The sequence below is a fragment of the Nesoenas mayeri genome (assembly GCF_963082525.1).
Source record: "Nesoenas mayeri genome assembly, chromosome: 4".
In the NCBI taxonomy this organism is placed as follows: domain Eukaryota; kingdom Metazoa; phylum Chordata; class Aves; order Columbiformes; family Columbidae; genus Nesoenas; species Nesoenas mayeri.
This window is the reverse complement of record NC_137540.1, coordinates 50,591,043-50,605,874: the sequence shown is the minus strand read 5'-3', so window position 1 is coordinate 50,605,874 and position 14,832 is coordinate 50,591,043. Positions and strand designations below refer to the sequence as shown.

The following is a 14,832-nucleotide window of genomic DNA, read 5'->3' as shown; positions in this document are numbered from 1 at the left end:
GTGTAGGCTGTGTTTTCAATAGCCCACAGCTGTGCTCATCTTTAACTACAGGGACTGGAACTATATGTCAGGTATTAGCAACAGGCTGAGATGAAGGTTCAGCTTTTCCAAGGAAAAAAGCCGTCATTTTTACTCATATAAAAATCATGATCTTTGCCTACTTACTTACATTCCTTTATTCAGCTTAGGTTCTTGGATTTCAAGGAAAATTGTAGGATAATTGTTGCAAGGTCAAGCACGGAATGGCAGCAAGAATCAAAGCAGCATAAGCACATGTCTTATGAGAAACTTAATCACATTAAAACATGTGCTAGATCCTCAAGACTTGGTTTTGCAACCTCAGCAATATTCTAGTATAGTTGTTTTGCAGATACACACCATCATCATTGGAGCACACAGAAGTCCAAACTCTTACAAGGTGCGACAGGTCACATACAAACATATCAGAAAGCTGTCACAAACTCAGAATGCCTTCGGTTTAAGACGTTATATACATCCATTCTTCCCTTTTTAATGGGAACACTACAATTAACAAAAAACTAATTCTGTAATTAGTAAGAAGCTGAAACACAAGGCAATGCTGGCACTTCTCAACAATGGAAACAAATGTTTAACTTGCTGCAGCTGTCTACCAGAATATTTGTCAAGTCTGAAATCAAATAAGCTTATAGTTCTGCCTTACAAGTAATAAGTAAGCAAACTACTTATCTGACATTTTGCTTTTATTTTTAAATAAAGAAAAAACTACTTCAGAGATTAAAGGAACTTACAGCAATTTATTTCATCTGATTTGTCTATGCAGTCATGGTCACCATCACATACCCAATCAGTTGTTACACATCTCCCGTCTCCACACTGATGATGTGTTGCCGGATTACAGTCTAAATGAAATGCAAGTGAGGACAAAAAAAAGGATGATAAATTATCATTTGTATAATTTATATTATTGATCAATTGTTTTCTGCCTGTAAGTTAATCATTCATACTGATTCTGTACCTGCAAATTTTTTGGCAGATGGTAGTTACATATGTTCTGAATTCTATTGACTATGTAGATAGTGATGCACTCATTCCTTCTCTCAGGTGCATAGATTTTTCCATTCACAAATAAACAAGTTTGTAAGATTTATTATACAGATTAAAAGATCTTCCAGCTTCCCATCTCATGGAACGATTTTCAGTTAGCCAACATTTTCAGTTGCCATATTGGCACTTAAACAGAAACTATGTTTTTTGCATACACTCAGTATTTTCCATAAGAACTATCTACAAAAAATCTGCTCCAGTTTTCATCTTAATCTTTCTACCTGAATGCTTCCACAAATAATGAAAAGCACTCTGTTGAGCCGGGTGACTTTACAACAAAATAAATAGGGAGTGTAGAAATAACCCAGTGTGCCCAACCTGCTATGAAACCCATTTATAGCCTGTATAAAAAGTTAGATCTTAAACTTTACATAGAAAAAAACTATCTCAAGATAGGAAAAAAACTGTGCCCTGATCTTTAGTTTTGAAGTTATCTGTGCTTTTCCTTAGAAAAGCAAAATTTAAAAAGAGCGAAATAATATTTTAACTTTTAAAGAATTATTTTAGAGCACTTAATTTTTCTCAGGTGTAGTTCCAGGAAAAAAAGGGGTTTTTTTTTAAAAAAAAAAGGCTTACGAAGTTTTCCAATATTTACATGTGAAGATTATTTTCTTTTAAAGCAAAATTTCTTTTTTTCCCCATGAAAGTTAAGACAAATACAAGGAGGCAGAACATACAAAGGTGATTGAAAACAGAATTTGAAAGAAACACAATTTGATAAACAAAAGATTCAAGTTCACTATGAAGCCATATGTAAAAACAGTTCAGCTATAAAACAATTGGCTTCACCAGTGTGTAGCCTCTTGCAATTTGCTTTAATCTCAGTTAAATTCACCCAATTTAGAAAGAAAACAACTATAACATCTTAAATTAGTTTAAAACAAATTGCAAATCAGGACATTTCTTCAAAATACCACTGTCTTCAAAATTTGGATTAACGCAGACATCTCCTTTAAACCTTTTCAAGTTGCATGTAAAATTTGTGAGCTGTTTTTTCTTTGCCCAAAAAGAATTACAGAGTATATTGCTCTTTTAGTAGTTTAAGGAAAAAAGATTGCTGGCTTAGGCAATACTGGTATCTTAAAGACTAAGAAAAGCATAAAACTTCCATTTACCACAATTCTGTTCATCGCTAAGGTCTCCACAGTCATCATATCCATCACAAACAAAGGTATAATTTAGGCATTTTCCTGTGTTGCAACGAAATACATCATCACTGCAGTCTACAATACAAATTTTTGTAAAATGTTAACATGACATTGGAACATTCATATACACTGTGAACACTGGAATCTATTGACTAAAACAAGATGAGCTAAAGATACTCTACAATTTACAGGTCTGCATTAATACTCAATATGTACCAGTTCACTAGAATCTAATATGGAATAACAAGAAAAATCAAAAGCAAGTTTTAGGCATTTTTATTCTGTTCCTACCAATTGCTTTTTTGATCAATACCATGAGAAGAAAGTGCTCTGGTTACACATATGGACCAAAATGTTTAACTATTTTATACACATAGTTCATAGTTGAGAAAGGCTGTGGGTCTTGAGTACCTGAGGTGGCTATTAGGTGGAGCTGAAGCTCATAACAGCAAAATCAAGATCCCAAAACCCTGCTTTTGAGCCTGCCTTTGATCTTACAATGTTTTCAAATCACCTTTATGCTTTACACAGTTTTGAGTTCAGAATTTGGGCTGATGCCATCTCATTGAGGATTTCTTAGAACTGTCAGCCCTTAGTGGGCTTAGCTTTTCTTTCCACCTCTGAGGCCTTTAGTGAAGCCCTGATAAATATTCTCTGAGAATATCCAAAATGCTTGAATAACACCAGGTTTGATAAAAACATGGAATCTGCATTGCAGTCAGGAAAGCAGGGAGAAGAGAAAACAGGGTTGGTGATGTCTGGTCCCATTAGTAATTAAATTTTGATTAGTAATTAAATTTTAGTAATTTTAGTAAATTTAGTAATTAGTAATTAATTATTAGTAATTTAGTAATTAGTAATTAAATTAGTAATTAAATTTTTATTACTAACACACAGTTGGGAAGTGGGTGACCCAGTTTCACTGCTTTCCTCTGGGCTTTTCATATCTGGCTTTTCAGGGAGAAAGCCAGGATAGAAAAAAAAGCTGGGTGGACAATCCCTCCTTCCTGTTGAAGCTATGCCACTGGAATCAAGGAAGTTCTTTGTGCCCTTTCTTACTGGAATATGTGGGTATTTAAAATGAGCTCTTTCCTAGATAACATAAAGAGCTCCAAGAGCAGAGACTGGAAGACAAGTCTCTTCCCTCAGCTGAGGTGCTCAACCACTGAGAACAGAATCATGCTCCTGCTTGCTTCTCTCCTCTTGGCGTGTGACTCCTATGTTCATGACTGCACTGCAGTCCCACTTTGAAAGAAGGGTGTCCTTTGAAGTACAGTACACACTCTCCCAGAAGGTGCAGTGGGGTTTCTGTTCCTTCAGATCAATGTCAGTCCAGTGTTCCACCTCCTAGTTGAGTGCTCTAAGTTTCACAAGGCTTTACCAACCTCAACTCTAGAACTTGAACATGAATCTTCTTCTCCTTCCTCCACAGAAGTATTCATGTTTTCTACAAGTTTCACATCATCTTAAGTCCAAACAGAATTTATAGCACAATGAGAAGGAAAATGCTTCAGGCTATACCGTAAATTAATATGGGTGAGCCATGAGCATCGTAGCCAATAGTTAATTTAGCTCTAAAAGAACAAAAATAATGAAAGAGTAAACTTCAAAAACCCTAAGCTAAATGAAAACATGTAAGTTCTAGTTTCATGTAGGGAGAACAATAGCCAGCTGAGAGTAAAATTCTAAGCATTACTTGTTTTGCATATGCAACAGTGTGAAGTACCCTGGCAACCTTTATCCTTGTTGATCAGTCTGTAACTCTGACAGTTTTCTGTGCTTCTGTTGTTCCTCATGCAAATGAAACAAAGCTGTCTTTTTATATGTTGTTTCCTCTGGATAAGTTTACTGTTTAATTTCCATCCATTTCTCCATTCCTGTTTATATTCACATCTCTGTAGCTGCAGCAGTGTCCTTTAGGGTATGGTAGTGCTCAGGCCAACACAAGGTAAACAAAAAGAATACAAACTTCCTTGCAAGGAAATATGATTCACTTGATGAAAATCTAACAGTCTTAACAACATTTTCTTCAAGATATTGGCAATGATATAGTGTAGCTGCTTACTTCCATCAGAATGAGATGGGCACTTTGTATCTGATATTTGTAAAAGGTTCAACTTAAATTTTGTTAATGACAGGATTAGCATAGTTTTCATAAAATTAAATAGAAATTCCTGTTCTACACTCCACTAAACACACATAAAGCCTAGTCAGTCTTTTTGCATTCAGCAACCCTTTGATCTCTGTTCACACAGAGCCTGTTTTCACTACTTCACTATTGCATCATGTGTCCTTCTGACCATGAATCACCTCAGCCCAAAACTCAGAGGCAATTTTAGGAACCCTGCATTTCAAAGATATATGTTTAAAAGGGTATGTGCACATTAAATGTACATATTCTACTACTTCAAGGAGTAAATAAGAGCCTGCTGCATTTGGTACATTACATATAAAACTTCCTCATCAGGAAGGGCAACCAAGGTGATTAAAGGAGTGGAGCACCTCCCTTATGAGGAAAGGCTGAGGGAGCTGGGGCTCTTTAGTTTGGAGGAGACTGAGGGGTGACCTTCTTAATGTTTACAAATATAAAAAGGGCGAGTGTCACGAGGAGGGAGCCAGGCTCTTCTCGGTGACAATCAGTGGTAGGACAAGGGGTAATGGCTTTAAGCTGGAACATAAGAGGTTCCACTTAAACTTGAGAAGAAACTTCTTCTCAGTGAGGGTAACAGAGCACTGGAACAGGCTGCCCAGGGAGGTTGTGGAGTCTCCTACTCTAGAGACATCCAAAACCCGCCTGGACATGTTCCTGTGTAGCCTCATCTGGGTGTTCCTGCTCTGGCAGGGGGATTGGACTAGATGATCTTTTGTAGTCCCTTCCAATCCCTAGCATTCTATGATTCTATGATATTTTCGACAGTTCCAGGTTTGTGCACTCATAATTCATGCACGTGTAGATCAATGTTAGAGCTTCTTTCCTATTTGTATTCCTATTTGATAGCTGGCTGAGCTGAATTCAGATTCCTCAGCTGGCACCTCCCACTACACAAAGTCACAGTGGTATAAGCAACAATGAAATTTTAAATATCAGTTTTCAGTTGCAACTGTGTAAAAAACTGACACTGCTAAGTAAATCAAACAATACTTTCAAAAAGAGGGATGGATTCTGCTAAAGCCTAGCTACTGCCTGCATACTTATTATGGCTCATCAAAGGGAAGAAGAGAAAAAAATATATGTCAAGAGTCAGGAACAGAAAAAACATTGCATCATGTGATCCATTTCTTGATGCAGAGCCCTGAAAGGAGATTCTAGGAAGAACAATTAATATGAAAAAGATTAAAACCAGAGACTTCTATGTTTCATAATGGATATAATTTTGAACATTAAAACTAAGGAGATGAGCTGTAAGATTCACTCATGTAACTTCAGACATCTGCATCATTTAGTTTCTAATACACATTGCCCATTTAAATTATCCGCTTAAAATCAGACAAGTCATGCATCTGAAGTGTCTGTTTCTGTCAGCTGATTCTCCATACAACCAGTTTAGACAACTAGCTCAGATAAAGTCCCTTGCACAGGGACAGACCCCTCACTAATGTTGTAATTTCATAACAGAAAACCAGAGAGACATCTCTCCAAGGTGGTAGCATATAAAACAAAAATAAGAGGTCCTATACTTTGGGATTGCAGATGGGGATTGTTTTTTTTTTTAAAATTTATTTTACAGTCTAATATAGCTTGGCCTTTTGAGTTTAAAAGCCTTTTAATCTCGTTTGGGAAGTAACTGTAATGTAACTCACAGCTCTGACCAGCTCATGGAGATTGTGAAGAGTCTCATGAGAGACTCATGACAGAGTTGGGGTTGTTCAGCCTGCAAAAGAGAAGGCTGCAGGGAGACCTTATGGCACCCTTTCAATACTTAAAGGGGACTTACAAGAAAGATGGGAACAGACTTTTTAGAAGGGCCTGTTGTTATAGGACAAGGGGTAATGATTTTAAACTAAAAGAGGGGAGATTTAGACTACATATAAGAATTCTTTTACAATTAAATCGTGAAACACTGGAACAGATTGCCCAGAGAGGTGGTAGATGACCCATCCCTGGAGACATTCCAGGCCAGGCTGGACAGGACTCTGAGCAACCTGATCTAGTTGAAGGTGTCCCTGATCATTGAAAGGGGGTTGGACTAGATGACCTTTGAAGGTCCCTCCCAACCCAAACAATTATATGATTCTGTGAGGTGAATTTGAGAGGGGCAAAGTCTGCAAGAAACACAGCATTTTTATTAGACAAGCTTTCACGCAAATAAGTCCTCTTTCAGTTTTGCCATTTCTGCTGTGCAATTCAAGAAGGTCCTATTTGACCACACCTTCACTCCAGCTCTTACCAAGTATCGTAATAGAATACATCTTCTGGCTATAAACTGTGTATCGTTTAACAGAAAGGCCTTCTTTTAAAGGTAATCTTAACTCATTAAATTTATAATGCTTGTTTTTTTAAGACATAGAATGTTTTTTTCTTATATTACTAATTTTTTCTTTTCCCATTTCTCATAGCCATTTTAAAATCTTTTAGCTTAATTACAAATGGAAGTTAACACTGACAGGAAAAAGTGAAAGATAAAAATATACAATATTGTTTATGTAACAGAAATTATATCAACCTCCATTAAATAAATTGTAGGCTATTGAAGGAAAAGCAAACTCTAACCTCATTCAGATTGAGATCAGGAGGAAATTGCAGACATCATTTATTCCTCAGAGTATCACAGATAAAATCTATCAGCAACTTCCTTAAGAGCAGCTTTGTGAGTCTTGGAATGTCCAGTCTCTTAAACAACTAATAAGAACAAATCTTTTGAGGTGAGTCTAAACTGAACAGTCTGGAATTCAAGCTCAGATCTGATATTTTCCAAAGCCTGAATGCACAGCACAGTTTTGTGGCATCATGTCCTACTGTAAGTCTCTATTTAGTGCATTGCTCCACATTTTCCTTTTTTTTTTTTCCCCTTTTCATTGTTTTCCTACTGTACATTTGCTCAGCTTTTCTAAAGGTTTTAGTAGTCTGAGAATGTTTTTGCCAAAGCAGAAAAACACACAGGAGTGCTAAAGATACACGCTACCACAGAGAAATAAATATAAATTAAGATATTATGTATGTATATTCACATTCTTCTTTTCTACTGCACCATGTACTAGGATTTATTTAAACAAACCACAGTGAAAGTTGAGGCCAAGAGAACTTTCTAAACAGACGGTTCTGCATCTGCTGTAAAATCAATGCCAAGGACTAGGAAAAAAATACAATTAACAGTCTTCAGTTTATTATCAGTAGTGTTCTTTTGATGCATATTATTGATCCATTAAAAAAAAAAAAAAAAGCAACCCCAAAATACTTCTAATTTCCACATGGCTCCTTGCAGAAATCTTAGAATCTGCTTCCAGACATAAAATTGAATAGATCAAAAAACCACATGTGATGGCCAGAGTGAGCAAAGATAAACACATTCAATAGCAACTGAGAGTCCAATAGGCAAATACTATGCAAAGCTCCTATTCTGTACCAGTAGCCTGCTTCAGTTTTTAGGTTTCCCTGAATGGATTCAGTGCTTCAACAGAACACTGCCAGGTTTAAGAAACTTACTGCAATGGACCTCATCACTCCAGTCATCACAGTCATTGTAGCCATTACACTGCAGTTTCCCTGGAATGCAGATCCCACTGGCACACAAGAAACTCTCCTCTCCTCCACACAGCGCTGGAAAAGAGAAGTGAAGAAAGAACAAAAGAAGAAATAAGCAGAAATAAAACATAGCTAGAACAATGACTCTTAACTGATGCACTTACTCAATGAACCCCAAATTAATCAAATTCAAGTAAACGCACACTGACAATTTCATCTAACTTTTGTTATTTCAAAAATGGGTATCTAGGCTGAGTCAATCAGTAAGTTTCAATCTACCATTACCTCTAAAAAGCAGCTGTAAAAAGCAAATGTTGACCTTAGGATTTGATTAAACAAGCTTTTTTATTCCCGCCCCCCCCCCCCCCCCCCCCCCCCCAATAACTCCCTGAACATTAGAATACAGTCATCATTGCTGTTCGATATATGGGCAATTGAGATACCTAAGAGACAGAAGAATGCCTAGGGCTCTAGGCATCTCATTGGAGATATCTTGCAAGGTATGTTCAGAGGGAGGGAACTCATAACACCTTCACATTCAAGTCCTTGAAGTGAAAATTGCATGGAGATGAAAAGCAAAGATGTCAAGTAGAAAAGCAAATATTCAGTACAGAACATGGTTGTTGTTCTTAGGCTGGAGGAGTTGTTTGCTCAGGTTTGTTGTTGTTGTGGTTGGTGGTTGTGGTGGTGGTTTGTTTTTTCTTTTTTTTTTTTTTTTTAAATTTCAAAAGGCCCAGTTAACAGTCAGGCTACTCAACAAAGCTAAACAAAATAGCTTCACATCCAGTAAAAAAGGATCAGCAAACAACCCTCCAGTAACTTTACTTTAAGCATACATATCTGAAATGACAAATAGCTTTCAGAGATGGAGGGAAAAAATCCAGTCACTTTTCCAGGGTAAAGCTATTAAATGCATCCATCTGTGAGAACAGCAAGTTCAAACAATAAAATCTCATGAAAGTTCAAAATACTACTCATAGAAATTCCATTGTAATTCAGACTTTGTATCCAAGTTTTCCAAGAAAAATAAAGATCTCTAATTGGTATGAAAAAAGATCAGTTTCAGCAGCAGCAGCAGCTACAGAATCTCTTCCTACACTAAAGTAATTTTGCACCTGATCACAACGTAGCTCCATATTTCTCATTTGAAAATGCCTACATTTGCATTTTTCCTGTTCCTATAGGATAATTCTATTCCTTCTGCCTTTATTCTCTGAATCTGATGCTTAACAAAGTCTGGAAAGTATATTTATAATCTACATCTCAAAAACAAACAATCGATGCCCAGCCAGTCCCCAAGCAGCAGCCCCTCTCAGTCAACTCTCCCCCTAGTTTACTGCTAAGCATGATGATATATGGTATGGAATAGCCCTTTGGATGGTTGGTGTCAGCTGTCCCAGCTTCTTGTGCACCCCCAGCCCAGTCACTGGTGGGGCAGCATGAGAAGCAGAAAAGGCCTTGACTATGTAAGCAGCTGTACCTAAAACATCTGTGTGTTATCAACATTGTTTCCAGCACAAATCCAAAACACACCCCCATACCAGCTACTATGAAGAAAATTAACTCTACCCCAGTCAAAATCAGCACACAATTTGATGAAAATACCACTGCTTCATTTTAAGAAAAATCCCACCTGCAAATACAGCTAATATTCCCTCACATAGTACAAGTTTCCATCATTCTGTTTCCTAAAATTCTTTCTTTTCTATTTTCTGATGTATAAAACATCCTCTATTATTTTGAGGTTGAGGAACAGACAATAAAATGCCTTGTCTTATTAAATACCATAAGGTGACCTTATTTTTAATAGTGAAAAAATCAGCTACTTGCAAAAAAATCCATAAGTGAACCTATTTGTTAAAGATCAGCTCATTTATAAAAGCACTATGAAGCAAAACCATTAAAAAACAAACAAAAACAACAATAACAACAAAAAGGCAAACAAACAAACCCCCCCAAACTAGAAAACAAAACAAAACCAAACCACCAAACACTAGGCAAGGCAAAACATTCTTACAAAATAAGGAATCCTTTACGTGTTCTCCTCCCATCCCTGCTGCTAACTTTTCACACCACCTTGGACAACTCAGGCAATCTGTGTCTTAGGTCTATTCCTATTAAAGAAACTTCTCTGTTTTCTTTGCCTCAGTACTACAAAGATAATACTTCAGGAGTCTTATGAACTTATTTTCACACTGATGAACTGATATTTCCCACAGGGATTGTAGTATATTTCAATTTGGGGAAACATCAGGATAGCGCTCAGAGGAACATCACTGAATGCAAGAAGATCAAGAGGAAAACCCCAGTGGAAACAACACAACTTTTCAGATAGAACAAAGCCATTTAAAAATGCCATCAGTGAATGACACACTTTAAAAGACCTTAACAGGAAAACACAAAATGACTATTACACCTGTTAAATCTGCCCTTGGGACTACAAAAGGAGCCTTCAACATGCCTACAAAAAATATACAACAATTTCTGCCCATGCTCAGCCTTTCTGTACAGCAATCTGATATTCTTCACAATTTGCCAAACCACCAGGTGCATAGTGGATGCTGTGATGTACCACTGAGCACCGGACATGCCTCAACAACCAGAGTGTATTTTTCAGAAATGATAAATAGTTCCAGCTTGCACTGACTGTGAGTGCAATTAATTATCCCTATTTCTAATTTTATTTGTTGCCCTAGCATAGCTGTCCTTTCTGGTGCACAATGGAAATGGATACACACACACTCTCAGCATCTTCATTTTCACTTTTAACTTTTGTCAGCAGGGGATTATTTTTTCCAACATATTTACATGCTTTTCTAAGCATGAAATATTATTTTATCATCCCCAAGAAACAGGGCAATCTTAAACTTAGTCAACTGACACACACACCCTTGTACGAAACACGTGTTTGTAACAAAAAATTGTGTGAATAATTTCAAAATTTTTTCTATTCCACTCCCAGGCGCATTCTCCACTTGGGCAGCACATGATCTTCATATTGCAATAAAAACATTATTTTCCAGTTGTGTAACAGGGCTGTGGTTATTGCAGTGAACGCTACTAATGCACTATATTTTGAAGGTTTCTAACTTCACACAAAGGTGCCCAAAATACCTAAGAGACTTTAAAACAAAATTTTTCAACTAGTTTGTGCCATTTAATATTTGTGCTTCTTAATCAGAAGCAAGGCAGGGTGAAACCACCAGCACCATTCTTTTGCACACCCTCACAATGTGCTCCTCAGGAGCTTCCCTCGCTACCCATAGTGTGGTTGGACACGTTTCCTAAATTCTAACTGAACAGTTACAGCCTCACCTCTATTCTACCATTTTTAAAAGGTTATTACAAACTGAAAAATATGATAGTCTTAGCAGCAACGTGAGATTAGGTAGCATTCACATTCTTATCTCACAAGGGAAAAAAAAAGAGGCACTGAGATATTGAAGTGAAAGTTATAAGAAATAATAACAATTTCAATTGTCCAATCTAAGACATGTCAGTATGGGTGTTTGTCTGGTTTTTTTTTTGTTTTTGTTTGTTTCTTTATTTTTGGTTTTGTCGTGTATACTTTTTTTTCTGGAGAGTAAGTAACTCATGTTATTTTATATGTTCAAACAATAGCTCCTGTTAGCTTTACTTGTAGTTTATATAAATATCCAGCTATATAAATGAAGAGTCCAGTTCATTGGAAGTGTGCAAAGAACAGTTAAGAAAATTCTTACTCCAGACCATTACACGTGGTCTCTGCAACATCACATTTTCCTTATTATGAGCCAATCTCATTGTTTCTTCAATTCCCTGCCTTATGTGTTGCACCTTCCAGTTTCTACAATTAGTAAATCTTACAGGGGGCTCTAGAATCCACAGTCTTCCTCAGTATGGGCACTAGTTCCCTGCAGACTGGTGTTTATCTCCCAGACAATGATGTCAGGTAAAAACAGAATATGATGACATAATCAAAAAATTGTAATTCATCACACTGGAAAGGCAACTTTAACTAACTTGGAAATCTTAGATTCTTCTAACTTGTGCTTTAATGCAATCTCCTGCATGTTAAAAAAAAAAAAAAAAAAGTCCTCAAATCTCAAACAGATGGAAAAAGCAGGAGTATTTTGGAAAAGCATTGACACATAGTCTTGCCCTGTTCTCTCTGGGCATCTGATTTTTGCAGCTTCTGGAGTCAGCGTTGCAAGATAGATGGACTTTTCATCTGACTCAATACAGTCACAATAGCGCAATGAGACAGAGGAATCCCTGCAACTCTTGCCTGCAAATTTTCATCACCTGTTCCCTCTACCCTATGTACCTATGGCAGTAGAGTGTATGCATCTTGTAGCTGCCAACTCTAGAAAGTTTTGATACAATCACAGGATCACAATCACAGAATTAGGAAAGTTGGCGACTTCTTCCCACTCAAGAAATAGTCCATTTCTCTATTTCCTTGGGATGTAAAACACTATAGGAGAAAAGCACAAAGACCTTTCTCTTCCACTCAGTGAAGTGGTGACATAGCAAATTCCAAGCTGGAAAAGAAACAGGGAAGGAACATGAAGGCAAGCAGAAATAAACAGTTGGGGAGGCAGAATGGGAAGGAAAAAAAAATCAAAGGACATAATAAAATATAATACCTAGGCAACAGAAGTAAAGAATGAGTGCTTGGTGGAAATAGCTTTTTCAACTGTGAATGTTTCCTCACATGAAACACCACCACAATCCCAAAAAACATTTTATCTTCCTCAAAAAATTATTCCACTATTGCCGTTTTTGCAGCTGGTCAGTACCAATATTACACATACACAAACCACCTCCCTCTTCACTGCATTAAGTAAATGCAAGAGCTAAAGAGAAAGATAAGCTCTTCCTGAATTAAAAGTTTTTTCTCAAATAAATTCTGCATTGGACATGTATAATTAGTTTCACATTGCCAACAGAAAAATAAATACCTGGTTGTAACCAGATACTGCCTTTCAATCTCTGCTCAAAGGCATTCCTCAAAGACAATTTTCTAATACCAGTGTGAAAAATCTTGGAAGATAAACTGGGCACCATGGAAAAAAAATGTATTGGTATTTCATCCTTGGAACAAAACAAAACAAGATCTGCATTGGTTAAGCACATTTGGTTAAGAAAATTAGTAGTTTCCTTGTATACATCATATTAGCTCTGTTTAATATTTTTTGTATTGTTTGCACTTGCAGCTTTTGCAGGACAAGATGATGTATGATGAGAGCCACTAGAAGAAAATTTGAACAGTTCATCTGAATTACTGCAAAACTCAAAGCTAAACTTGAGTAAAGGCAATGCTATTATCATGACAGAGAAGTACTGCTGAAATCTATAGTTGTGGCATTAATACATCTATTAACTACTTGGTTTTACAGTATCTTAAAATGTTACACATTAACCGTTAATGACTATTGCTAATATTCTTAATGTGGTGCTCCAATTAAATGCTTCTCATCCAGCTTATAACGGGCCAAGACCTCCTGTGGTGGCATCTTCAAACAGCTGAAAGAGGCTCACTCTAATTATTCATGCATTTAGCCCTGTCATGTCCTTGAACATTGCAGGGCATTTATCAACATATACAAAAATTAATTGTATATGGCTTTGCCAAGAAGGGACATTACCAGGGCTATCAGTAATGGTTTTCCTGCTCATCAACTACCATAACTTTTCTAAATAGAAAAAAATTCAGGCGTCTTGTGATTGCTCCACATTAATATGTCAGCTCATTGTGTTGCTTTACTTCTCATTCAAGCTACTGTGTTTTTTTTTCTCTGCAGCTTTAACGGCATCAGCTATGTTGGCTGGTGAAAGCAAGTAAAATAACAAAAACAACACAGTGAGAGCTGAAAGAAAAAAAAACAGAGCTGGAATGCTTTAGTGAGCAGGGATATGTACAGCAGCCACCAGGAATGTTTCTGAGATCTCACTCCCCGCTGCCTGCCCCAGAATGCACTATTGGGTTCACGGAGAATGACTGACTGATGGTGCTTCCTCCTCACTCCCTCACATGCTCACAACTCATTAGAACTGTGAAACTAGCTCAACCATATATCTTAAATCTCAACAGTTGGATCCCTAAAACTATTTTCAGAGTGGCTAATTTTCTTACCTACTGGGTGTTCATTCACTTGTCACTTGTGGGAAAGGATATCAACCTGACTGATACAGCTCTGTCTACAGAACTGCACCTTTTTCTATGTGACTCATTTTGTACACTTGGATGGTTTTACTATAATGGCACATGGCTCAGATTTTCCAGTACATTCAGTACATCTGCAATCACATCAGGAATGCATGTCATAATAGCTTCTCCACTGTGGTAACGTGCACTCAATTTGCAATGCCTGTGGATGAAGAATCTAGACAAAGAGATAAATATCAGCAGTGACACATGAACAAGTATTTATCCACTACATAATCCCAACTCTAGCTAATAAACATTTTCCAGGAAAGCTGGTAATTGCCTCCAGGATAAATGCTCTGGATTCTAACTAGATCAGTCCAACATGCAACCTCCAACAGAGCTTGGAAAGGCAAGTGAGGTTCAAGGATTTTTTGGAGGAGTGATAATTTTCAATTCAGAAAATGTGGAGGTTATAGAGTATTTAGTCACAATCAGATAAAAGTAACCAAGAGAAAATTTTGCTTTGGATTGGGTGATACTGTGCTACAACAAGCAGGTATACCAGCAAGGCCTTATTTTTGATAAATACAAGAAATAACTGAAGCCCCAAATGATAATTAGATCATCACATGAAACAAATTGTATGCAAGACATATGGGGGCAGGGAGGGTTTCACTGCACATGATGGGGAGGCATTAGTCCCCAAAAGAGCCACAAAGTTGAGACATAAGCAGTCATATGCCAAGGACATGCTCTTGGAATTTCCAGGAATTTGCAGGAAC

At 37.1% G+C, this 14,832-nt stretch overlaps 1 protein-coding gene across 1 annotated transcript in view; it reads right to left on the bottom strand.

Annotated features, from left to right (window-relative positions):
- CORIN (corin, serine peptidase) overlaps positions 1-14,832 on the bottom strand; it is a gene marked incomplete at both ends in the record, with an annotated part of 135,988 nt that overhangs the window by 48,236 nt on the left and 72,920 nt on the right. Inside the window, 3 exons of the mRNA XM_080343669.1 lie at positions 771-881; positions 2,202-2,309; positions 7,879-7,992. Coding sequence (XP_080199795.1) covers positions 771-881; positions 2,202-2,309; positions 7,879-7,992 — 333 coding nt within the window. The remainder of the gene's footprint in view (positions 1-770; positions 882-2,201; positions 2,310-7,878; positions 7,993-14,832) is intronic.